This window comes from Blennius ocellaris (genome assembly GCF_963422515.1).
Source record: "Blennius ocellaris genome assembly, chromosome: 1".
Classification (NCBI taxonomy): domain Eukaryota; kingdom Metazoa; phylum Chordata; class Actinopteri; order Blenniiformes; family Blenniidae; genus Blennius; species Blennius ocellaris.
In genome coordinates, this window is record NC_137650.1 from 26,177,424 (window position 1) to 26,205,405 (window position 27,982).

Below are 27,982 nucleotides of genomic sequence, written 5' to 3' on the forward strand. Positions count from 1 at the left end.
GTTTCAAAGGGATATTTTCCCAGACCTGCCAGTATTTACCATTTGCAATGTGTGAAATACCGCTAACACTTCTCCATCTGTCTGCGTTTTGCAGCCACACTTCAGTCCGTGCAGAGGGACCACAATGGCAAACGATGTGTGCAGCCATGTGAAGGTGGTTGTTCGGGTGAGACCGATCAACGACCGTGAGAAGCGTGAAACCTCGCGAAATGTGGTCCAGGTTGTTGACAGTCACATGCTCATATTTGACCCCAAGGAAGAGGAATTATGTTTCGGGGCACGGAGAGTACGGAACAGAAACCTCAACAAAAGGGCAAACAAAGACCTGAAGTTTGTTTTTGATCATGTCTTTGATGAGAACTCCACTCAGGTTGACATTTTTGAAAATACCACAAAGATCGTGTTGGATGGTGTCATGAATGGATTCAACTGCACAGGTAACTAATGACTATAACCCATCAAAACGTGTTGGCATGATCACAGGACGCCCTTCCAACAGATGCTTCCTTGTGTCAATTTTATAAATGTATAACATGTGATAAATGTCAACATTATTTACAACAGTAAAAATGGCTTTTAGTATTTTTTTATATGCTATCGCTACAGTATTTACATTCTAGTGCTGCCAGGTAACCTTTCTACGCATCCTATAATTTATTCCAGTAATCTCTACATTTCTTAAAAAAAAAAAAAATTACATGTTGTTTTGATAATGAAATATACTTTTGGCTGAAATTACTTTCATGGTTGTGCCATACAGTGAATTTACTCCTGTTATTGGGTGTTGTCGATCAGAGTGACACCAGACCCCAGCTCTGGCACACCACGTGTAACTTGCTTGATCACAACAGCATATCCTCACTGTTATTAAAGGGAGCAGAGACATTTGCAAATGTATGTTTTACAGCCAGATAACATCAATTGAAGCAACGTGTAACGCAGACTGCTGGTTTTACAACCGACTGCACTTGCAATGACATTTGTAACTTCACTAAACCTTTCAGAATTGTATTTGATTTAGTGTAAGAGTCTACTCAGCGGCTCCTTTTCTCAGGTGTCAACAAGTCATTACAACTTGTACTTGGCTACATTTGTCACAAGGTGCATTTGCCACCAAAACCAGAATTTGAACCAAGCCCCACACACACACACCTCAAGGACAAGACATAACACAATGTACACCCAGGGGCCACCCATAGCTGTTTGGTTCTCAACAACAACACTTTTCAAAAGGATTTGCAAGCTTCTGCGTTATTTAGTCATTTTAGGTCACCACCAACCAAATCTCAAGCCAAGACTGTCATCCTAGTGTAAATATCTGCATTTATATTATGCATAAATTATGTGTCACGTCTGTTATAAAATCTGCTAAATGACTATACTGACCACACATATTTAAGGATTTCCAGCGTTAAAAACTTTAAACTTCATAATCCAGTCACGAGATTTCTACATGATATTGTCTTCACACTTTTGACGCAGTATTTGTTGGAATGTGTTGCTGCTGATCTTGACCAGGACACTCTTGTAAAAGAGACTTTTAATCTTACTGAGGTTTCCTTGGTTATATAAAATAGATTAAAAATATTGAGCACAATTGTTTGTACAATATGATGTACAATATGCAAAGGGGGGGAAAAAATTAAATATGACATTATTAGTCTGATATAGATCTACAAATGCTCATAAAGTGCCTTGCGCCAGTTGTACGTGTACAGTTCATAGTTGGCAAGGAAGAGATTTGTTACCAAAGCAACCGTTATGAAGAACAGTGTATATATTCATACATTGTTTGACTCTTAAATTTTACAGTGTAAGTTAAGGAAGAAATGGAGAAGTTCTCATATGTCGCCCATTAATTATATGTTGTCTTATGATTACTCAACTCGTTATTCACATATTTAAAGCGATGCCTATTGCCAAGAAAGGTGTTTCTTGTATTTGTTGTTGTGATGAGCATTATTGTTTGTACATTTTTTTCCTTTTCGTCATTTCTTGTCTGGTTTCAGTGTTTGCCTATGGAGCGACTGGAGCGGGAAAGACACACACCATGTTGGGCTCACCAGATGACCCTGGGGTCATGTATCGCACAATGAAAGAGCTGTTCAAGCGCATGGATGATGTCAAGGACGAGAAAGAGTTTGCTGTCGCTTTCTCTTATCTTGAGGTGACCAGATAAATATTTCTAGTTTTTTTTTTTCCCCATTTTGTTGTCCTCAATCCCAATATTGGTGCCAAACTTGTTACTTGTGATTTTCATACTTTTGCGGTGTCATATTTATGTATAACCCACATGTCTGACTCTTCTCGGTGCGTGACAGCATTTGCTCATTCGTGTTCACTTTGATCGTAACTTCAGAGCTTTCTCGGTGTCACCTCATGTATTTCAAACAGCTTTAACGCAGTCGTGCTTTTTGTTTATCGGATGCTTTTAATGGTTTTGCCGCTGCTGACTGCTATACCCGCTGTTTGTTCACAGGTTTACAATGAACAAATCAGAGACTTGTTGGCCAATGCCGGCCCTCTTGCTGTTAGAGAAGATGGTTCTAAAGGAGTGGTTGTTCAAGGCCTCACACTGCATAAGGTTAGTAACACATTTGAGCCATAAATGTTGTTTTTATTGTTGTGCAATATGCTGGTGTCATTGCTTTTAATTTATTGCACTAATTTAAGTTGCCCTCACTTGTTTCTCCAAATTGGATGGCAATGTTTTTTTATCCCAAAGTTATTTTATTCTTTTTACGGGGTCTTATAAAATTAAATTCCAAGACGATTGATTCCAGAACTGCAGTGCCATTGGAGAATCGTCCATGCCCTTGTATGCTGAAATGACAGGAATCTGAGAAAAAAAACTTGAAAATGTATAATCTTCCAGTACTGAATTGAAATGAGTGCTTTTAGTTTCTATAGTTGTGTGGACAAAATTATGCAATTGCAATTTTTTTCTGTCTTGTAAAACAGCTCCTTAAGTTTTCTTAAATGAAAAGAGTTTACCTTTAAAGGAATACTCTGCATTCTGAGGGTTACTGCCTTACTGTTGACTTTCTGTGGTGTACGCATTCACTGGCAGTTTCAAATTGAGTTTTTTACTGTTTCAAACACCCTCACAACCACCGGCACACATTCTTTTCCTTTTTTTTTTTTTTTTTTTTTTAATTTAGCCCAAATCTGCAGAGCACATTCTTGAGGCTTTGGATTCTGGCAATCGTAACAGGACCCAGCATCCCACCGATATGAACGCCCAATCTTCTCGGTCCCATGCTGTATTTCAGGTATTGCAACCCATTCTTTATTGATAATTCCCACTGGACAACTGTGCCGCAGTGTAATAAGTTCATGCCGACATCGGCATACAAATACAATTTATCCTACAAAAGAATATGCAGAAACATAAAAGCTCAGTCAATATTTACACTTATCAATTTTCGAGTAGGCGGGCACTTACCTACAAGCTTTTCCTCGAGTAAATATGTAATAAGTAGAATCTCATTTGGCTGCAATGCATCACAGTTTGCCTCTTGACAGCTTTATGTTCTTTTCTGTAGATATATTTGAGGCAGCAGGACAAAACTGCGAGCCTCAATCCAAATGTCTGCATTGCCAAAATGAGCCTGATTGACTTGGCTGGCTCCGAGAGAGCCAGCGCCACCAACGCTAACGGGGCACGCCTCCGTGAAGGCGCGAACATCAACCGCTCCCTCCTCGCACTCGGAAATGTTATCAATACTCTTGCTGACCCAAAGGTGAGTTTTCTTTACATTGTGTGTACTATGTATATTGGACCCACAGAAGCAGGGTGATTAAATTAATTTAGATGACTTACTCACTCACTCATTGTCATCTCCATCGTGCATAATACATTGAATGGAGATGGGGATAGAACCCAAATGAATCCGATCTAAGTAATATCAGTTTGTTGTTAAGAATGGATTCTGCATCCGTGTCAATTTCACATTACAGCATCAATCTATGTCACAAACACTTCCCAAGATCGCCCTGCCCCAGCTACCCACTGATTCTCAGAAAGCCTTATGTTTGTTTGTTTTTTCTAGTAATCGGGGGGCCAAACATGAGAACCAGACAGTGGGAACGTAGTCTCCCTGAATATTAAATAGTGTTTTTATGGCGCATTCTCTGAAACATCTCCATGGCAGCTGGTAGTTAAAGTTAGTGATCTCTTCACAAAAACATAACAGTGAAATTAGTGTTGTCTGCTCGCTAGTGTAATTATCAGAATCTAAAATTATTAATACTCAGAAAGTATTTCTGTCTTACCAGAGAGAGAGAGACACACACACACGCTAGTTTCTTTCAGACTAAGAAGCAACTTTAAATAAAGACAACCTCCTTGGAAATTAGGGCTGCCAAAATTAACATATTTACGCAGAATAATCCGATTAAAGATTTTCAATAACATTAACCCATCCTGCAGCACAGAAGGGTTCGAGATCCCTGAAGCGTGTCTGGCAACACATTTCGGGCAGTTTGTCCAAGTAGACTTACTGTCACGCATGCGTGAATGGGCAGTTGATCCGTCACAGAACCAACTCAATATGGAGAAGCCAAACGGCACGTTGACGTCCTCGACGGGAAATTTGAGTACTAAAGGAGTAAGGGGGCTTAACGTGGATAGATGTTTCTTTTGAAAAATATCTTCTTTTTTTTTTTTTTTAACAAACTGTGAAAGTGTTTAATAAACACCTTAAGTGCATATAGAATCTCTTCTTGAGTGTTTGCTCATCAAAATGCAACACAAATAATTGCGATTAAATATTTATGTCAAATCATGATCAATCTGAATTAATTCACAGAAACTGATAATCTGATTTAAAAAAAAAAAATGTTGACAGCACTATTGCAAACATGTTTTCTGGTTATATTTTATAACTACCATCCAAGCCCACCACCCTCAACAACTGCAGATGTTATATCGTGTTGAAGACCTTAATAATATAGATGTGTCCGTATGTATTTGCTGGTTTTATGACCAAATACAGTGACATTTTTTATCAACTATGGTGAAATGTTTTATTTCGTATTGTGTTCATGATCACAAATAGTGGACACGTATTAGTGTAATTGGCTTGACGTTCTTTAGACCATTATGGCGGTAGGTAGATGAAGTTGACCACGAGCCTCCATATGAAACGGAGAGCTTGGGAAGTGGAGACTCAACCGAGTATTTGGGTATTACTTCATTCTCGTTGCATACATTAACCTGTCAAGCAGTCTTCTCATTTTACACACCAGTCTCAAGGGATGAGGCGCAAGCAGGCCACATGCATTTAGGAAGTGCTGTGCAAGTACACGCCGCCATGTTGAAATCTGATCCCTCTTCCGCAGGTCACTTCTTTCTTTGGGTAAAGCTGTGTTCGTAGATGGAAACCGTCCAGTTGGTGTTGGAACCTGACCACTAATTATTTGAGTGTCGCAGTCATCGGCTCATAGTTTGGTCTCCTGGGTCTACAATACCCATCATTTCGTCCCCGGTGATTATTCGTGCTCCAGTGTTTAATGCTGGCGGACAAGGAATCCATGTTGTGACCGTTGTTTACAGGAAAGAATGTCCCCACTTGTATCTGGGCTGACATGCCATTCGTTTGAGCGAGAAGAATGTCTGCGACGTCTGTTTGAGCAGTTCAGTGTGTCATCTTCATGCTTTGCCGCACAGAGGTTTTTGTTGTAAGTTGTTTGCCTTCGGCAATGTTCAAACTAATGCAGAAACATTTGACGACACATCAGCTCTTGGCCGCCTTCCAGCGTTTCCTGCCCATGAAAGGGGCTTTCTGAACCAGTCGTTAAACATGGCTACATGCGATATCGCCAATCGCGCTCAACAGCGTAGAGAGAGAAAACTGAGCTTTTTGGGAATGCCGTCATGTGGTTGACATTTTTTAGATGCGGTCATGTTCCTTTCAGCTCTGAGTAAGCAGCAAACTTTCCATGCTGCCTTTTCTTGGGTTAATTGTTTTGAAATAATTCTGCGGATTGGATCTCAAAGCTCAAGCTCTAAAATTACTGTTACACACTGTCAATGAGTAGCATTTTTTGACCTTTGTGCTAATTGCTATTTTATGCTCATGTAGTTGTCTTATGTGCAGAGAGATGTGTCCAGTAGAATTTAATTGTGGTCTGAGGTGATAATAATTAAACAGAAAGCATTGCTGGTCGTGTCACCATGGTGCTGTGAGTTCACAGTCAGTTAAGGATAAAACTTCTGCCTTATTCATCATAAAATACCTTACAGCGGCAGGATGGTGGATGCTTTAATGTGGTAGCAATGAGCTTTACATTTAGTACACATGTAACTCCAGCAGTTGGAGGGAAGAAAAAAAAAACAGTTGGGTGAATAATGTGTCCCAGCCTTACTTTTGTTTGCCAGCTGAAATATTTTTGAGCGGGAGATTTACTGAACTCTCCGGTCGCTTTTGCCTTCAAGGTGGACGACAAGTTTAAAGAAAACCATCTGGAACTGCTACTAATGATTTGTAGCTGCATTACCCACCTCTCATTTACACAAGTGGAGGCCCGTCCATTCACCTTTAGGCAGGAGGGGATCATCTCATTCTGAATCTTTGACAGAGTCATCACAATGGATCACAGTAATGCGGTCCAAACAAACAGAGCTTCAGTTTGCCTATTATGGTTATTTACTTTCAGATTATGTCTCTGACATAGCTTTAAATGCGGGTCCTTGTTAAAATGGCGACTTTCCCAAATGGCACAGTTACCCTGACACTCCCCGGACCTGACATGAACTACAGCTAAGATCTTTGAATCCAGATGTAGACTTAGGGTTTTTCCAGGGAGAGGTGCAGGCATAACTGTGATCCCCAAAAGAGATCATTTTTCACTCCTTTGCAAACTTATCTTTAATGTGACTTTCTGCAATCCCAATGCCCACGAGACTGTGACTCACCTAAGCAGCTGTAGTTTATCTAATGCCGTTATTGGCGTCTGAGCTCTGTTCGCCGACCAGCTGCAGAGAGACCTCGGCTCTTGAATGAACACTCCGCACTGAATTTTGTTCCCGGTTAGGTTTATTGGTCCCCACCAAACAGTGTAATGTTACTAAGCTTCTCTTGTGGAGCACGTCCAGATGGAGAATGCATGTTAAGGTACTACTCACATTTATGGTTACTTCTCTACAAACTGCAGCAGAGGCATACTTTTCCATTTTTTTTTTTCTTATTTTGATTCATGTGTTGTATTGTCACAAGTTGCCAATTTTGTGATCCTGTATTTGTTCGCTTAAAACTTTCATTGGATGAACTTGCCAAGTACATTGAAACCTCAAGAATGTATTTTTTTTGATATGTTGTCCAAGTTGCTTGTCTGTGTATGCTTTAAGGGAATCCAAAACCAATTTTTGGACTGATCGGACATTTTTCGTCTGTTTCAGAGTAAGAAAACTCACATACCATACAGGGACAGCAAGCTGACGCGGATACTGAAAGACTCTTTGGGAGGCAACTGCAGGACGGTCATGATTGCCAACGTCAGCGCCTCATCGCAGTCTTACGACGACACCCAAAACACGCTTAAGTATGCCAACAGAGCCAAGGAAATTAAGTCGTCGGTTAGTAACAAACCCGTTATATTTTGTGGTGAATATAATCTCACCGCTATTATGCAAAATGTTTTCGAGTAACTGATTTTATCTCAATGCTTTTGCTTTTCAGCTGAAGAGTAATGTCGTCAGTCTGGACAGTCACATTGGCCAATATGCGGTCATCTGTGAGAAGCAGCGGCAGGAGGTATTGTTAAGCAACACAAATAGAAACCACAAATATACAGTACTGCAGATCCTTTTTTTTTCTTTTACTTCTAAAATGCTTACCCTTCAGCATTTGCTCACCAATGTTTGGTTTATTTCAGACTGAAATTTCTTTTTCTTTTTTTTTTTTTTTTCCTTCTGTAAAGATTCTCCAGTTAAAGCAAAAATTGAAAGAACACGAGGCGAAGAACAGCACGCCAGATGCTTTTAACTTGATTTCTTCCCAGAAACAAGCAGAGTTCAAAAGGTAAGCGTGTACATGAGCAGGATTTAGAGTCTCACAGCAAGTCAGTTGTATCTTATTGTCATAAACCTTTTTTTATTGTGCACCGTCTAATTAGAATTTGACACTCATTCAGTCTCGGAACACGTAGCCTGCGTTCACTGATGTATTGTGTGGTGAAGACGAATGCTGTGGGTCTGGTTTCTTTAGCACCATAGCGATTCACGATGAGCGGTCTCAGGCTCTGTAATTTGGGCAAGAAGTCTTTGCTCTTATTTTTTCCTTCTTCTTTTTCATCCCTTATGTAATTGCATTACGGAGTAAAATCGCCAAAATATTATGAATCATCTAAAGTAATGATTCTGAGTAAAGATGCTGACTGAAAATATATAGTTGGTAGGCAAATCATTCTGTGGTGATCCAACGCTTCGTTTGCATAAAGAAATGTATTCAAGTATCTGGAGACTTGAATAATATTTGTCAGTAAGTGCTTACAGTTGTGTGTGATGGAGGGGAGAAATGCTGTGTATTTTAGGCCAATAACCTTTCTGTTTTAAAAATGCTGATGTTATGTATCAGCAATGAAAGTGTCATGGTTTGCATTACCGTCAAAAGCTTACTTTAAATGTAGAGTTTGAATCACGACGAGGGCAGCCAGGTCTTTAGTGACCTTCTTCTAATTGGCTGGTTCAGGCTGTGTAATCAACGAGGCTTTTTATATTTATGCTAGTTATATATGTTTGTTTGGGTTTTGATTTTTTTTTTTTTTGTGGCACTTTGTGTTACAAAACTATTGGTTAAATATATATTTTACCAAGGAGTCTATTAAATCGGCTCAATACTGTGATGTCATGTAAGGTCACCTGATTCAAGTTTTTCATTAATGATATCAACTAATAAATTATTATGGGCAGCATAGCCAATTTTAAATTAAAGACCTTAATGGAGTCTCTTTTTTTTTTTTTTTTTTCATCGTCAAGTAGAAACTCGTGCAGTCTGGGGGGATTTCAGCTAAAATCTCAATGGCAACTCTCATTTAGCTATTAAGCAGATTTCTGTACTTGCAAGATAATCAACATGCTTTCACTTCCACTTACTGTGGAACAGTTAGAGGGTATCTTATCTGTCGAGTTTCCCAAGATTTGTTGGGAGTTTCTCAGGGCATCTCTGGCCTAAACAGGATGTATAATCCCCACGGTATGCTCTGGGAGTGCCTCAGGGTGGACTTCTGGATCTCCTGGGCTGGGCTTGCCTGCGCTGAAGGCATCAGTGGCACATCCTCAATGCATTCTCCGCTGGTTGATCTGCTCTAAAGTGTAAAGGTGTAGTGTCTGAATCATTAACCTTGAGCAGGATGCCCAGCAACACCATGAAGAGAAATATATATTCTGTCTCGATTTCACTATCATCTAATGTAACTCCATTAATTTAGTTTAACAGTATTATTTAATAGTGTGTGGTGGCTTCGGTTTTGTAGTTCCACAGCTTTGGCCTACAGACATAGCTTTGCTGTTGAAGGTCACGGTCCAATTAAGTTAGCTGAGCTACTTTGGGATCACCAAATACTTTGTGCTCATGGTTTGAGGTGCCTAAAAATGGTTTGTTTGGAGTGTTTTTAACGGTGACTTATAATGACAGTGCAGCGGTGGTGGTGAAAAGTGTTTATTTAGCTCTTCTACACTCTTTCCATATACATAATCCCCAAGTTCAAATGTAGTTTTTAACCAGGAGCAGCACTTTCAAGGTGTCATGCATGAAAAATGTTGCGAGAATAGAAGCAACGCAACCTTTTTTTTTTTCTTTTTTTTTTGCCCGTAGCACTTCTGCAAACTACAAAACACAATGTCAGTGTGGGTATCATTAGTTGAAGCTGCCAGCTGCTGTTTGTTTATGTGCTTGTGCTGCCATGCACATATACTCATTACACAGCACATTAGTGGACTTTGTGACAAGCAACCTGCAGAGAATCTCCCAAAAAACAAATTGTCTGAAGTGACAATTATACATGGCTACTAAATTGTTTATGTAAGGCTTGATCAATTCCCATGACTTGGTATTATGCCCACGAATTGGGTGTAGTTTTTCTTTGTTTTAGTTTGCAAAGTACTTTGTTTACCCCCCCCCCCCCCCCCTCCCCCCATACCTTTGAATTCCCACAAAAAATTACAAAAGGAAGATTTCAAACTGCAATACATTATTTTAATATGTATTTACTCCTGAGCTATACTTGGTCAATGACACGAGCAATGTTAAAACGTAATTAATTGAATTTTCATAAACAATTCTGGGTTGAGAAAATCACTTTTCAGTTTCTCTGTCCCATATACAGCTGTTACCCACATAGATTAGTAGGGTGCAGAAGCTAACCTCAGTGAGTATATGTGTGAGCAACATGTGCCTTGGACAGGTTGCCTTCTCATCACAGGGTGAACCAAGGTGGTCACACACACACGACCAACCTGCATTTGAACCAGAGACATTCTTACTGTACAGCCTGATATTTTAGTTTGAGGTTGCATTCATTTGCAGCTCCTTACATGCATAATGATATTTGTTTAAAGGCGCTGATAATTTTGCATTCAGAATGAAAAAGCATCATTGAGGGAATTTCGATTTTCCTTTTTGATCTGCCATGAAATGCTACAGATACGCATAAGTACAGCAAATCCTGTGCATGATGAAGCTGCTATAGTTTGTATGACCGTCACATTCTTACTTAAAGGTGGAGTTCAAATAATGATGAGGACAGCCATGCCTCTAGTAGCCTTTTGTGATTTAATCAGAATTTCACTTTACTTATCATTTCCTTAAGTCACTTCAGCCACATCCTATCCGGTGGTCTTTAAGGCATGGAGTGGCATCTGTGAGGGTATTTGGGTTGGGGGCGGGGAGGGGGACAAGGAAAAGCTGAATGAGTCTCACTCCCACACACTTCATTCACTGGCATCAGAATTCACAACTCGCACAGTGAGAGGCTCTGAATAGAAGCTGCACGCTTCTCACACTATTAAAAATTCAGCAGTCTAGCAAGGCCACGACGTCTCCTACGTCACTGGAGTTACATTGAAGAGTGCAGTCACATTTCAGCGACAGCTCTCCAGCCTTATTTACCTGCATGCCTCTCCCGTCTCTCCTCTTGCTTTAACTCAACTAGACAGCCACTTGCATCCAATCTGGGTATCACCTCAACTCTATTCCAGGAATATGTATATACATCACAAAGCTAAGAATATCTTTCTGGCTCAGTATGAACTGATGAGGCATCTTGCAGAAGCTGTAGATCATGAAAAAAAAAGTTAAAGCTGTGACTGCATAATCCTGTCTTTCATCCACTATGGTAATTTACGTTAGTCAGACTAATATAATGTAATGAAGTTGCTTTCTCGTATAATCATTATTAGATATATTACTGTACTGAACTAAATATAATAAGTCAAGAGATTATTGTATATCTCTTGACCTTTTAGGATGTGTTAAATACTTGATCAAGTGGGCTGCGAGGAGCTCTTGGCACAGCAATATTATACAATCTGCCCCTTACATGTGGCACAGCAGCTTATAATCACATTTGGCTTGAATCCCCGTGGTGATGGTGCTGTTTTTATTGCATTACATTATACTAAGAGCTGTTTCTAATATTGTGTCCCCACTCATGTATGTGAATCAGAGTAGACAAACACCCCTTCAGTATAATGCAGTCCAAAGCAACACCACAGCAGCCACTGGAAATAACCATAAAAATACTGTTTCTATGAAAACTGTGTTTACTTGTGTTACCACCACATACTCTTTTTTTTTTTTTTTGGTTGTTGTTTTTAAGCTTTTTTTAATAGCCACATTCAATCTAATGGTGTTACGGAATTGAAAGTATAATTAGAGAGAATTGCAGGGGGAACATATATATATTTGAGAGGCAGAGGGTAACTAATTGAAAAAGAGTAATAAAATGGAAGAAAAAAAAACCTCATTACTTAAGAAGTTTGACACGTTAATGCAGCGCTTGTTGGAAAAAAATATCTCTCACTCCCTCTAGGGTGTCAGAAGCGCTGCAGCGAATCTTCTCAAGCCGAGCCCAAATCAGGCAGGAACAGCTGGATCTGGAGAGACAACTGAAGGAGAATGAGCTGCGCCAGCGCTACAGTGAGGAGGACAACCTGCAGGTCCAATATTTCTGTGCCAAAGAAAAGACTGAGAAGGTAGCTGATGCTTACACCGCCATCCAGATTCCATCATCCCTGCAGGAAAACAGCTGCTGAGTCATCATTTCACTTCTCTGTTCTCTATAGTTGTTCCTAGCCCCTCATTTATGCCGCAACAGGACAGGGTCACTGCTCATCAGCTCCTGACTGTTCTTTGCCATTTTAGTCCCAGGCTTGGTCCCAGCTGCATGGGCCATTTATATAAGTATTAAAAAAGTCAATTCTCGAGGATTGTGGGCACACATTTTGCACTGTCATGCAAAACCAAGTAAACTATGCTAACTGTTTTATTTTCAAAATACCTAATCTTGGATAATTCTCTTTTAAACTCTAATTTTAATAAACCTACTTTGCTGCATTGGGGCATAGTTGACCATCAGTGACAACAGGATACATCCTGGACAGGTTTTCCAACACAAGGCAGACCGTCGCATACACTAATATTCTCACACATACATGGAGGAAACCAGAATATCCAGAGAAATCTGCACACGGAGAACAAGCAAACTGCATACAAAAATGACTTGAATCAGAGACTCTCTCACTGTAAGTCAAGAGTGCAAAACATCCTTAAATCATGGGGCCAACAGACACAGTCAAAAAAAATGTTTTTCTTACATTTACAAACATATTTTACATAGTTTTTAAAGTCTGTTTGAAAATTTAATTCATGCTGATATGTTTTAATAATATTTTGTGTGTTTGGGGGGAGGGTTCTTTAATTTATCTTTATTTATTTATGAATAGCCTTTGTTGCTACAATATGCCATACAAATATCAATGCTTTTCTTTGCCATACAACGTTCTATATTTAGGCTCGACTTTCTTGTCATTGTCAATAGGCCACTTGTAAGTTCGAGCGCAAAATTGCCAGATTACACACGCAGCAGCAGCACATTTCCAAGCGTCTGATGGAGGCAGAAGCACGTTTTCTGGAGAATGACGGCTTGCTTCATCGTGTCGAGAACGAGATAAAGCTGCTGAAGTCCAACGATCAGACCTCCGAGGTTTGTAATTTGTTTTTTTTGGGGGGGGGGGGTTGTCATAAAAAAGAGATATTGTGTCTGTGATAAAGAAATCAGTTTTTGTTCACACAATTTATGTTCCTTTTTTTTATTTGTCATGATACTTGAATGGCTTCGTGTTGTGATGTGACCATAATGTGAGTCATTTGTGTTGTAACTTCAAATAATGCCATCTAACTGATTCTGTGGTCTTAGTTCTTTTGGTGATGTGTCAAAGAAAAATCCAGCATGTTAATGTAGCAATGGGGATGAATTGCACATTTTTGTCAGCCTTTTACCAACCGATCACTACGGGTAAATGGTGGGGGAAGCTAAACGGTTGATTCCTTGATTTGGAGTCCAATGCGCATGATTAAATGTAGAAGAGAAACTTTACAGTGTGGGTTACATCCATCAAAACTCATGGCTTGGTGTTTTTTGTTTGTTTATTTTGGAAGGTAGGCTGAGTCTCTTCTGGTGTCGTGACTGTCTTTGTTTTCTTCCCATCTGTTCTCTCAGTAATTAGAACCGTGCTCATTTTATTTCTCCAGCTCACTCGTGGATCACTGAAGAGAATAAATCAATACCTTTTACTCATCCCTCACACAGCAGCCAGTTACCTAAAACCATGTCCATGTTATTTTTTTTCTTCTTTATCCTTTCTTCCAGGAACTGACCCAGAACTATGACGCACCTCCCGGTCAAATGTTCTCTCTGCTGTTGTTTCGTAGTTTCTTTACGTCAGAGCCTCCCCCCCCTCCCTCTTTCCCCCACCCCGAGTGGACAGCGTTCCTGATGAAACATGGATGAACACAAGCTCTTTCCCATCGCCTGACCCTCAGCCATCCTTTCCCCCCATTAATTCTGTCCAACAGGGTGCTAATAAAGACTGCTGTTAAGTTAAAATGGCCGTTTCCTCATCGTTTATGCTCTCTGACCCCCCCCCTCCCTGTGTTCAGGTGTTAGAGAAGGACCTGTGTTGCCACAGACTGGAGCTGCAGGTAAATGATCTCAAACAACACATCAAGCAGATGGTGGAGCTCACCACGGTGCAGGATAAGGAGAACAAACGCATGCAGAAGTAGGTTGACCCAGAATTTCTTTCAATTTAATTGAGTGAATTATTACCATTGGCGTACCTGAAGAAACCGCTCTTCACATCAGACTAATCCTGCTTTCCTGCTGCTTTGGTCCTTGGATTTCTGAGCTGTTTTTCAGTTTTGTCGAGCAGAATTAATAAATATCTGCCCCCTTTATGTCGGTATCCCGGGGGTACACTCATGGTCAGTTTGAACCACACAGAGTTTTGCATTCGTGATCGCTGTGCATTTAAGAGAGTTGTGAACATGAACAATATTTCAATGCTCTTTTTACAGCAAATACATTTTTCTACATGCTGTCAATATATAGCGAGCCCTTTTTCATGACACTAAAAACCTTTAAACTGTGATCAGATCATGGTAATAGATACTATATGATGCATGTGGTCATCCCCCCCCCAAAAAAAACATTGTGTTTTACATATTTCAGTACATTACTGGATTTCTTTGTAAGTACTTGTGTATATTCATGCAAGATGCAATCTTCTGCGGCTGTGGCTCAGTTGGCCATCTCAATCGTAAGGTTGCAGGTTTGATCTGTCACCGTGTCAAAGTGTCTTTGAGCAAGACGCTGAACCTAAAACGGCTCCAAATGTGTGCACTGAGCGTCTTGCATGGCAGCCGCCTCCCTTGCAAGTGTGAATATGTGTGTTGGGGACTGCTCAAGCAGTGGAAAAGTGCTATCTAATCATTTGATAACTCCAGAAATCAATTAATGATCAGATTTTCAACTTGCATGTAAATGGATTCAGTGTGGCTTGTGTCGATGAATTTCTGCTGTTTTGACAAACTGGATGCTAAAAATCCACAAGCAGCCTAACTTCCAAGATTTATTTTTTTATTTTTTTTAACTGGAAAGCAGAATTGTCTCAATGTCATTTTCACATGGCTTTTCAGGATGGTCAACATCTTACTGCCGGCTCACAGTCGGCAATACTCGTCGCTGTGCGAGTCCGGGCTGGCCACAGAACGAGATGACAAAGAAAACCACGAACTGGAGCAGCTCGTACTGAGGGAGAGGGGCGTGGCATGGGCGGACCAGGAAGACGCAGGGCAGCAGCAACACGGTGACGCAGCAGGCCCACAGGAGCTGAATGGGGCAGGAAGAGTCGGGGCCCATGGCGAGCTGGCACCTGTCCTGTCTTTCTCATGTCTGCTGTATCACCAGAGCAGCCCCTGCAGTGAGTGGATTTGCACCTGTGATCGTCATACATCTTCACATGAGGCGCCAGCTGAAAAAATAAATGATATTCTCATTTGTCAGGGGGTGGGGGGGCGTTCTTTGATTATACCCATTGCTTAAGTACAGCAAGTCAGGAAAACCCGACCACATGACCACAAACGGCTTCACTCACGAACAATGAGACAGTAATGGATGTTTGCTGATACTGAGGATGTGTCTTAATTGTTAACGAGCACCGTAGATGACACACCACAGCTTTTTCTTTTCTTTTTTTTAGAAGAATGACTCAAAAACATCTCAGACATGCATTCATTAGTGCGTATTGATTGTAAGATGAATATAGACGGCAAACAATTTTATGTGAATGCAGGTCATTGTGATAAATCCGGTGCAGTAATTTTATCCACTGCATCAAACGGTAGAATAGATTAGAAAAATGAATGAAATGTGACTCTTTTTGTGTGTCCATTTACAAAAGCAGACTCTCAGCTGACAGCCTGAACCTTTCCACCACACATGCTATCTATGTTTACCTATGGATTAATTCAGCTAATGGACCATTTATAGGGTAGACTGCAATTTATAGCAAGAGTGCTAGGTTCCCTAAAAATAATCCAACAACAAACCTGTCAAATTACATGTGGCCTTTTGTGACGTGAGCAAAGAAGAATTAACTAAGAGGTTATCAGGTTTAATCATTTCACTGAGTCTAAACTTCTTATACATGTCTTCATCTTTTTCTTTCCGTAAAAATGAAGTATCAAACTTATGTCTTTGAAATACTCAAATGTACGCAGTGTAATTTGCAGTAAGTTCTGTTGGTTTCATCTTCCCAGTTTTTCTAAGAAATACATCTACTACTCGCGTGTTGTATAAACTTGTGACATCTGGATGCACATTTCTTTACAACGTTGTTAAATTTAGAATCAGGTCTCCCCTGTAAGCTAGTTCAATGAGGCCCAGTGTTGTTTGGCATCCGTCCAGGTCTGGAGTGTGTTGTGGGACCCACGAGACTGCGCACTTCATTTTTTACTGTCATCTCTGCATGACCTAGCAGCACCAGGCCCTCATGACATATAAGCCATGACAGACAGCGGAGCACGGACCAAAGCTGGCCAACAATAGTCACTTACTATGATGCTGTCTGTTGTTTGTCTGGCGGCAAAGTCTGCACCTGTTCCTCTGCTCACTCGTTTCAAAATCCATTACATTTAATAATTATTTGAAGGGGGGGTTTTTTTTCCTCTCAGGTTGACATTTAGTGTGATTTATTGACACTAATTCAAAGGATTTGATGACTTCCGAATACAGCTATTAGTGTCAGCATCCTGTGGGTTATAATTTAAACTCTGAAAGATTTTAGGACATTCACGGAAGAGCCAAAAGACTCTTACATCGACTTGGTCTGGTGGGAATTCATTATGAATAAAAAGGTTTTCCAGCCAACGTTTTCTTCTGATTTTACATCTCTACCTCAGTCACTGTGCGTCATGTCTTGGCTTCTATGAATCTCTTCTTTATTTTATGTTTTACATTATCCAGATCTCCTGCTTGTCAGAAGGAAGTTTATGTAACTGACTGGACCTCTGTCCAGTCTGCACAATAAAAACTCAATCAAAGCTCCTCTGAAGATTTTACCTCAATGATTTTTTATTTTTTTTTGTGTGTTGTTTTTATGTTAGAAAAAATCTTTCCATAAAAATATCAGCTGACTTTTGGCTGACCGGATAACAAGCAACACAATTTCAGCTTCCCCCCCCCCCAACCTTCATATGTGACATTTCACAGTGAGAAATATTTTTCAGATTGCAAAACTTTGTCAAGCTTTCTTCCTTGTTGTCTCGTTACTTCTCCCCTTAAACTTTTCTTTAATTCTCAGGTGCTGAGAGGCACACGAAACGTACGTCGCTGAGCAACGCCGCTCCATCGCCGAAAGGTAAACCGACTCTCCTCTCGCCCCAGTCTTGCTAACATACTGTAGTCATTAATCTAAATCCCCAGCATACCTATTAATCCCACCAACTCCTCAATCATTCACTTATCCGCTCTCACCTTGTCACCTTTCACTCTCGCCATCACATTTACGCAAACTCACTTTAAGAGACAATTCTACACTTTATTGAGGCAGAACACACAGTTCATAAAGTGGTAGAATTGCCATATAAATTTGGAATTGTTGCGTGTATGCCTAAATTTTCTTACTTTGCCATGATTTTTTTTATTTGCTGAACAGGTTTTTAGCCGTTTAGCTATAAAGAACTTGTTCAGAGTAGTAAAATACACAATAAAAAACAGACATGTAATATAATTTGATTTACAGTCATGCTGCAGACATTCTGTCCTGGTCCAAAGAATTGAATAATGAAATGATGTGAGTACTCGCAACCGGTTTTTATAGAGGGAATTCTGTACATGGAAAGCCTTTGGGGAAATGTAACACAAAAAACGTTGAAATATGGCTGATCAAATTGGCTGTAATGACATCTACTGCAGGTGGTCTACATTTCATTGAAATATATTGTGGGAAATGTAACTTTTGAAGAAAATACTTCTGCCAGATGACCAGAGTTCCTTGAATCGGAATGAAATACCAAAGCACCGGGGAGTTTGTCACCGCTGCTATTACATTTCCCTGCAACTGATTGTAATAAGTGAACTCTTAATAGGGCATTTGGTTTTGAAAGTTTGTCTAATATTTTTTTTTTTTTTTAAAAAGCTCTACTCTCTGTGGCCGCCGTCCTTCTGACCACTGTTTATACACTACCGCTGAAGCCAGTTGTTTTATCGTTTTTCCATTAAGTCAGTCATTGTTTTTCACTTTTCGTTGCTGATCCGCATGTGTCAGTGCCTCCAAACGCTCTAATTGTTTTGCTATGGTCCACTTTGAATCTAAACAAAAAAAACATGAAATGGTTTTTCTTGGTCCCCTTTCAGTTTAATGTTACATTTGACACACCCGCAGTAAAACTTTAAGTGAATGTGGCCTATGAAAAACACTAATAAAAACACTTTTCCTTCCACTAATACAATAATACTAGATATATTAATCCTTGTTATTAACAATAAAGTTATTCAGGCACATAAAATAATGCAGCGATCCACACCCTCGCTCAGACTCGGCTTTTAGATGCAATGTAACGTCAACGGCGGTGGACTCAGCTGTCCACCATTATCTCCAAATGTCCCTGAAAAAAAAACTATGGTAGTCATAGCTACATCAAATGTTTGGAAGTAGAAAGCCATCATTTTCCCTCTTTCCAATGAAGACGTCTGTCCCTTTTCAAACTTAAAATGAGCAGCTTTTAGCACAGAGGGATTATGACACATTGTGCCGTCACAGGCTCCTCCCTACTCTGCTTCACTGCTACTGCCGTGGCTGTCAAATACATCTCCTGCTTTCAAAGTCACTGCCTTCACCAAATCACTTGATTCACTGAAAAAGAAAAATCAATTTATGTCTTTTTGGAAGTCCTATTTCCCAGCCATAGGAAATAGGACAGTCATGTGGACCCTGGTGAAGATACTGTGGCTATAACTTAAAATCTGACTATGCAGGTGTTCCTGTTGGGACATTTTTTACATTTCATTTTCTTCAGGCTGATCATCTGCATCATTTTATTGTTCGCTTTGTGTAAAACTACACAGGAAGAATGGTATAGAAAAAAAAAAACATGATTCATCATACTGTTAGATACTGTAGAATAGCTGGCAGGTTTCTGCTTCTCCCCTTTTTTACTGATGAAGTCACTAAAATATTACAAATACCTCGCGTTATATATAAGTCTTAGATGATACCATTGAAGATTACAACCTCAAAAAAACATTAAAACCCCAGATTTCATATGCACTCGAGCAATATTTAGCAATATTACCTTTGTAAAATAATGAATTTTTGGCGGCTTTGTTGCTACAGCTACTTTGACACCTGTTTAAAATGTTTGTAAAATATCCACCATCCTGCCATTACATGTAACTATTCATTTTTAGAACCTGGTTCTATAGGCAACGCAGTCGAGTGATGGGGGTCGCATGTGGCCCGCCAGCCGCCATTTTCCTGCCGGCTCCTAACCTTTTATACATCTCGCACACAGACCTTTTGAAAGCTAAGCCCGAGCTCTAATAAAAGAAATTATTATAATGGGGATAAAACAGCAGCTTTATTTATTCAGCCCAGAAATAACTGCTCTCCACTTTCCTATTTTGCTACTGTTGCTATTATGTAGTCACCGTTTCTTTTATCTGTTGAAATCACTACTGTGCTCTTCAATTATGCACTCACTGAGTCACACTTGCTGCCCTACCATGTTCATTTGATTCACCAGCGACAAGCTGCATGCATGCATGCATGCATGTCACACGTGCACGCACGCTGTGCACGTGCACACACACAGGAGGCACCGCTTTGTGCGCACACTGCAGCGTTATGACTTGTGCAAAACCCTTCGTCGGTGAGCGACCGTGTGGGAATTATGAGGAGCTGAAACGGCACGAGTGCTTCAATGAGCCAGGCCTTTATTTAGCATTCAGACAAACTCCTCTGATGTTGCCCTGATGCCGGTTGTCGGTCCCTTACTGCTTCCTCAGCTCTTAATGGTAGACACTGCAGCATGTTATGAGAAATAGCTCCACCCTGCAGCTTGCGAGGCCAATCGGATTTCATTGGTTTTTACAGAGTGTTGTAGTTTTGAAAAAGTATTAACTGTTTGTGGACTGCAACACAATAGCACATTACACAAAAGAGATCACAATGAAGGATGATTTCAGGTTTTCAGTTATTCAGGTTCATGTTATTTTTCTGAGCTCTGTCACCACATACAACAAGCTATTGTTTGGGGTTTTTTTTTTTTTTTTTTTTTTTTTTAAGTTTCCCTTTGCAGCTTAAATCTCTAAATTCATTCATACATCTTTCCCCTCCTGTTTTTAGCCCTGCCTTTTGCTTCAAGCATCTGTTAGTTTGGCTTTTTCCTCCATTCTGCTTTTCCTTCCCTCCCACCCTGTAATGTTTTTTTTTTCCCTCTCTCTCTCTCTCTCTTCTCGCTCGCTCCCTCCCTCCTTCCCTCTCTGTCTAGCGTCTAACCCTCCCAATCCCTCTTGAGCTTCATTCATGAAAATGCAGATCCACAGCAGGGCAGGGAAAAAACGTCAACAGACGTAAACTCCCCTGCTCCACCAACCAGAAAAGGCGCACTATAAAAAACAGGCAGCAGCAACCAGGCGACCCTAATTCAGTGCAGCCTCCACCAGAAATAGCAACTCATGCATGTATTAATCCCCTACAAGCCAAAAATATGTGATTGAAGGAACTCTGCTGCCATTTATTGCTGGGGACAACTCCTCTGCCACCTTTAAAGGGCTATTTATCACCATCTCTTCTCGTGGTGTGCTGTCTGAAGTCTGACTCACGTTTGCTAAATATTGCATTTGATATTTCTGGAAATGTATAAGTCAGTCATTCACCATTTGCATTTAGTGTTCCCACTTCCTTTATGTGCTGGCATTTTTTTTTTTTTTTTTTTTCCTTTTTAGCCTCCTCCCTAACCCACGCCACACCTCTGCAGGAAATGCCATGAATGTAATAGTGCTCCTAATGTGATGCAGACACTGCGATTTAACCTCTGTCAGCTTTTCCACCTGAACACGTTTTTCTTGCCGTCGTTTTTCACGCGAACCTTGACGATTTGATTTAAAGAATTACTGCATACGCTGTAAGGATTTAATGTCTACATGCATTTAAATGTTTTCATATAGCAATCCAGATTGAGTTTGGACAGACGCTTCAGACGAAGGTTTAGTCAGAATTTATTCTAAACATAGGAGTTATGTATCTATATGTTAGGATTTAATATCACATGATCAGATTTTTAACACAGGGTACAATTAAAATGATATTTCTATATGTTTATGTTGCCAGTCTATTTGGGTGTGAAAAGGTGAAAAATAGCATTTGTAGCTCTCAGTCTTCAGACCTTGTCTCTCGTGTCTCTGGCGCTCTCTAACAACAATCCAGTTTTCCCCACATCATCTTGGCTGGGTGAACAAACGTCTGCCACTCCAACATAAACCTCTGGCCAGCTAAAGGATGCCGCTTACTTTTGCAGAATGAAAGTTTTCTTTCATTTCATGACTGATTTTTGACATTTGCTTGGATTTGACCTGACGTTTAAAACAGTTAATCTGTTCAGTGTTTTGTATGTGGAGGCACCAAACAGCTTCGGGGGTGTAGCAGCAGCAGTAAACATCTGGTCTTCAAAATCTCCCAAGAAAAAGTACATATCTTGATTAAAGTTTTGTATTATAAGACTCTTGTTTTAGCAGCAGTTTGATCACTGAATTTGATGTGCTCAAAATGGAGATACATTCAACTACTAAAGTTTGAAACCATCCGTGTAAAAACAGTTCCAGACTACTGACTTTAATTGGATGTCAATCTCAACAGTTTCATAATACAATGTGAAAAACCATAAGATGTCCAGCAAAGCAAAGCAAAATCACTGAGTGACCTTCACGTTAAAAAAAAAAAAAGAAAGATTTGTTGCAAAGGATAATTAGGTTTGTCATAGAAGCAAAGATAAATGATTGTCTATGTTGAGTCCCAAAAATGCAGCAGGATGTTGTAGACTCGCTAGCTAATATTAGCACACTGGACACTGCGTCAGGGCACATTCATCAGCCCAGGATATTTCATCCCCTGGTACTCTCGGGGAGGGTACATTTTCGGATTAAGGGAGCAACAAGCTAAGTACTCGATGATATATGAACAAAAACTGACTGGTTTTATTTTTAGTTCCACCCAAAACAGCCCCTACGTTTCCTTCTTTCCATCTTTTTTTTTTTCTTTCGTTCTTTTTTTTTTTTTTAACCTGGCTGTAAGATGCTCGCTTTCTGGGATATTTATAAAATGCTGCTGCTGTTGAGAGAAACGGGGCATGTCACAGCTTCACTCTGACATTGGGAAGTTTGTTTGCATGCGCAGGAAGATGCAATGTTTACGTAATTACCTTGTGATGTCACAAGAAACACTTAGTGCTGATCACTGAGAATTAGGAGTAATGTGCTTTTTTTTCCCGCTTTCAGTTTTTAGGGTGGGAGTTGTCAATACAGTAATACATTTTCTTTCTTTTTTTTCCTTTAAAGCTGGCACTGTGAAGGAAGGCTTGAAATACTTTGAATTAGTTTTCGACGACCAAAAATGGGTCAAACGCTAAAGTCCAGAAAAGGATGCGAATGTCTGTTGACCAAAAAAAAAAAACTAATTTAGTTTCTAAGAGTTTATTACATCAGTGCTGGCGACACCACCTCCCAAACGGAGAAATGATAGCAGTATCTTTTTGAACTTGTGTGATAACAGCTGCAGAGGTGATGTTCATTTTGTTAGCAAACACGAGAGTTGCAAACTCACATGGAGGGTTTGCTGCCACGCAACATCCTACGTCTTGTGTCAAGTCAGACAACTTCCGGGGCAATAATCACTGAGTACACCAGGTGCAGATAAAAGCTCAAGGCAGAATTAAGGGCACACAAGGGCGTTCCCTTATTGATTTATTGTAGCGTTTTCTAGTCGATTTGCCTCATCTGTGCTTTGCAAATATTTGAGATTCGATAAGGAAGCTTAATTAATAATGTTATCTCCCTGTATGAGACCAATCGTAACTGCATGGCTGCTTCTGACGGATCACGAAATGCTTCAAATCATAGACATTACTTTGTCAAATGTAATGTTTCTGACAAATAAGGCATCAAAGTTGTGAGACAGGTGTGTTCATCGGCAATGAGAAGCCCAGAAGGAAGTTCAGTGTCCATTACATCAGTACGAGTCAAGTGTCTTTCCCATCTCTCCCCTTTTATCCAGTGGGAAGACGACAATCGAGAGTGTAGTCTCTCTGTACTAGTCTCTCTGGTTGGGGGAAAAAAATCACAGAAACGTCGCCACCTCTCGACTGTCATTGGGGTTTTAAAACTCCTTGGTACCATTGATAACATTTTCACCTTCTTTGGTTTTGTAGGTGCAGTACAGCAAACTGGTGCGTCCCACAAAGTACCTCCTAAAATGCCCATCAGGAGGAACCTGTGTGCGTCACTCCCACTGCCGAGCCCTCAGGCCGTGGCGATGACCCAGGCGTTTGGGGAGGGCGTGTTCCCCATCCAGTGCACGCCAGAGCCCGTTCAGAAATGTGCGCTGGCCCAGCCACCGTGCACCCTGGACCCCAACACGACCTTTGACGTCATGGACGACGACGACGGCGGCGAACAAACCGCAAGTAATACAACCATCACAGTGGGCATCGGGGATCAACCACCACAGTCCTCGGATGTCCCCGGACCAAGTCGGCCGCTCACCAAGCCCAATGAGAGGAATCAGACGCTTTCTAAAAGGTGAAAAATGATTTTCTTTGTTTAAGCTTTCTGTGTTCGTGGGACGGCGGTGGGCGAGTTGGTTTACTTCGTCCATCCAAGGTGGTTTTAGTCCCCCGGGGCATGAGCCAGTACGTTATAGGCAAAACGCACACACATTGACACGGGCACTTTGAGCCTTCAAATATCCTCAAATGCATGTGTTTGGACTGAAAGAGGACACCGAAGTTCCAGTAGAAATCCAACGCATACACAGGGGAAACATGCAACCTTTGCACCAATCCTGTCCAGACTATAACCAGGGACTTCCTCACTATGAGGCGATACCACTACACCACTATGAAGCCCAGACTTTATTCTCTCCTCCATCACTGGCCTGCTCACTTCTTTTTTCCTATACATCGATTGGGGTGTTTATAGAATATAGATGTGATTTTTTTTGGTGGCCAATAGAGCAAGTATGACAAAATGCTGTGGCATTCCAAAACAAGAGTGAAAAGTTTGAAATATTTTCTATCTTGTGTTGAAAAATCTTCCATTTATTTTATGGTGCTTGATCTGTCATTCATTATTCAGCCGCCTCGTTACCTTTTCTTTACACATCACCACTTTTGTTTTCCAAAATAATAAAATGAGCTCCATTAACAAAGTTAGGCCAAACTCTTTCTGCCTCTGGTGCATCTTTCAGCTCCACCTTGACTCGACTCTGCCCAGGGAGCCGCCGCTCTTCCACCCCGCACCTCCCAAAATTGCTTTTCTACAGTTTCCAGAGTGAAACCAATGTACCAAGTTGTTGAGTTTCTCCCTGTGACTCTTGTTTGTCATTTACAATGGCCTTGTACAGAGAAATGGTTTCAATGGTAAAGCTTTTCCTTGCTATCTAAATGCAGTCATTTTCCTTTGAGGTTTGAGCGTTCCTGTTCCAGTGACGCTGCCGTCCTCAGGTGCTAAGTGCTCGCCCCAAAAGTCTGGATTAACTCTGATCTTTGGAATCTGAGGACAAACAACTCTTGGTGCTACATTGTGTTTGTTGGGCAGCACTGCGGGCTTGAAGCACTTTGGTTTTGTTTGTGGAAGAGTTTCACAGTTTGAGCGGGTGAGTTTTCATTTTGAGGTTGGTGACGAACAAATTTATCCAACAAAGAGAAAGAATCCCACTCGGCGCCGCCCGCCACCTCCACCCGAAGACACGAAGGCGCTGCTCAGCTCAGCTGACTTAAGCTCCCCGACCCAATGTTCCAGTCTAGAAACTCACTGCTGGTGACAATACTTATCCTATTTGCACTCTGGTCTCCATCTGGTTTTGAATAAGGTTTGGAGGATTTTCCACTTTTGGATGGTTTAGTTCCCGTCCAGACTGAGCGCTCCGACGGCTGCCAGAGGAGCAACTTCTCAAATACTTTTTGGAAAAAAAATTTACGTAACCGCTACAAAAGATTCCCACGTTATCGTCCTGTGGTTGAACTATTTGAGATGCAATCATTCTAAATTAAGCACCTCCTCGTAACTGTTGCGGCACCAGGTACAGTTCCTCCTGCGAGGCCGATTTATAAAAATGTGCTGGTTTTAGTTTGTGTTGTTTGGCAGCAGTGTTTTCTTCCAGGTGCGTTTCCAGTGGTCTTTCCAATAGCGCCTCCGAATGTTAAGAGAGGTGCAGTCATAACATTATGACCACCAACAGGCCACATGGGTAACGCTGATCCAGGCCTGCAGCTCATGATTGTTTTGCTAATCGGTTAATTTGTTGATTATTTTTTTTTATTTGATTAATGGATTTTGTTTCCAATTAAAAAAAATGTCGGTTTAGCCTTTTTTTACCCAGGTAAGTTGTTCAGAACATATTTCCGTAAGAAAAAGAAAAACACAAGATAATTTAGTATTTTATTTAAATTATTTCTGTAAAACGGCTCCAAGGGAACACAATGAGCTTCATTAGTGCTTAATGAGCAATAATTGGGCACAAACGTACATAAGTAAGTAATACGTAAGTTTTCTCTCCCGTTTCTTGGACCTTTTGCTCGCCGCCTCCACCATCTTGCTGAAAGCACCGATTACTGGTGGCTCATTACTGCCACCGGTCTGGAGCTGCAAGTACAGACTGGTTGACAAATTTAAAACAAAATAAACAACAAAAACGTTGACGGTAAATGTTAGTTTCATCCCCACACTGATCACTTCCTTACTAATTGCTCCAGTTAGTAGATGGTGCAGCTTGTGAAAATGTTTTCCTCAAACTTCCCGTGTTAGAAAGCAGAAAACTGATCAATGGTGATGGAAGTTGTGGGTGAAAAATGAGTCTCAAACTGCAGTGGCTGGGAAAGACGTGCAGAGCGACAGCTGGCCGGCGTAATCTGACCCAACAGACGAGCTGCTGATGCCCAAACCCCTGAAAGCTGTGATGCTGGTTTGTTGGGGGGAAAAGCCGTGGAGTCCAGGGCCTCAACAGGTCGGGGATGATTGGCAGCCCAAAAAAATGAAACAACCGACATAAATTTCATGTTACGGCTGATCGTCGTAAACGTAAGTGAGAGATTTCAGTCAGTCTTTACAGACGAGAGTAAAAAAAAAAAAAATCGTAGCTTCATACATGAAAGGAAGTCAAATGTACTTGTTTGAAGGTTTGAATTGAATCATTGTGACGGTTTGGTGAAATATCTTGAGTGACCAAAGCCAAACATTTTCCGTTCAGACCGATTTATAAATTTTTACACAACAAAATCATGTTTACCTATCCTGTGCTGCTTCTTTGTTCAACTTCTAATGTCGACATGTCGTTTGTATGCAGCACTACTTTAACATTCGCTAAGGTGGCTTCATGTTCGGCATCGAGGTGACGTGTAAAGTCTTTATTGCTTCATGCATCACCTGTTTGCATTTAGAAGCTGATCACACAGAGCGTTGTTGTCCAAGTCCGGTTATCAGTACACCTGAGAGGGACTTTCTATGAGGCAATTACAAATGCTCCTTGTTCTGCATCATTTTATTTCTGTATGTAATAATTAAAAAAAAAACATCTTAGGGTAAATCCCAGTAGTTATTTAAGTCAAAGGCAGAGCTATGTTAGTCTTCCTTGCCAACTACTTCTTGGTGATTTTCACTCTTGGGTGTGTAAAGTTATCTTTCATCTGTGTAGTTAAAACTAAGCGGGTTGTTTTAATAAAACAACCCGTATGTAAAACACGCCAATGTCACCGGAGTCTGATTTTTTTTAGCAGATTGCGTAATCATGCGGGCTCACGTAGTTTTATGTTTGCTTCATTTGAAAATATTACAATAAATGTAAAAGAAACAGTGTGGGAACATTGCATTCCTCCTTTATATCCTGCAAGTGGAAGTTGTTCAGACTTATTCAAGAGAACAAAATTTGCATATCCAAATTTCCCCGAGTGCTGCTGCATTTCAATGTTTCATCGGTTCGGGTCAGCTCACGAACAATACCATCAGTTATGCGGTTTTGTTTTTGTTTGTTTGTTGTTGTTGTTGTTGTTGTTTTTTTGGTCATCTGATTTTGAATATATCCTTCCAAAGTCCAGACAGTGAAAGTAAGACGGTGGCGTTTTTTTTCCTCCGCAGACAAGCGGGGCCTTCGCTGCAGGACGCCAGACGAGCGAACCCCACTTACATGCACATGACGTCTGCAGCACAAGGAAAGCGGAAACTGCACCGGTAACGTTTCTCTCGTGTCTCTTGTCATGATCCCGTCGACAAGCACCTGTGGCCATTGTGGGGAGCCGTGTAAGAAGAACAAAATGACCGCAAACAGCTGTCGTTTGTTCGCAGCAGCATCGGCGAGGCGATTTCGCAGAGCATCTCCGCACCCAAACGAATGAAGAAAGATCCTCTCGCCGTCCCGAGGCCACTCAGAGTGCAGCGGTTTGCTGGTAGGTGTCGACGTATAGCTGAAGAATAAAATGTTTTGGTTATAACTAAGTATACAGTGTAATTTTGATGAATCCTGACTGGCCGCTGTGGGTTCTCCCCCGTCAGGCTCCGAGAACAGGCCCGGCAGAGTCGTCAGGGCCATTTCTGAAGGAAACCTCCACCTCATGGAGCCTCACAAATCCAGGTCCATCTTCTACAAAACATCTCAGCAGTTCAAACGAGTCGCCAAACGCCTGTGAAGCCGCCACGGCGTCTCAATCCG

The 27,982-nt window shown here is 40.9% G+C and overlaps 1 protein-coding gene across 1 annotated transcript; it reads left to right on the top strand.

Annotated features, from left to right (window-relative positions):
* Window positions 1–124: 124 nt before the first annotated feature.
* On the top strand, window positions 125–27,959 carry kif18a (kinesin family member 18A; the record flags this gene model as incomplete). Its single annotated transcript, XM_080497832.1, has 17 exons — window positions 125–437; window positions 2,010–2,167; window positions 2,480–2,584; window positions 3,162–3,272; window positions 3,546–3,743; window positions 7,403–7,579; window positions 7,683–7,757; window positions 7,924–8,024; window positions 12,034–12,196; window positions 13,042–13,206; window positions 14,163–14,284; window positions 15,201–15,484; window positions 17,366–17,422; window positions 23,490–23,859; window positions 27,412–27,504; window positions 27,622–27,719; window positions 27,826–27,959. The coding sequence occupies 17 exons, from the start codon at window positions 125–127 to the stop codon at window positions 27,957–27,959; spliced, it is 2,724 nt and encodes a 907-aa protein (XP_080353958.1).
* Between the last annotated feature and the right edge of the window lie 23 nt (window positions 27,960–27,982).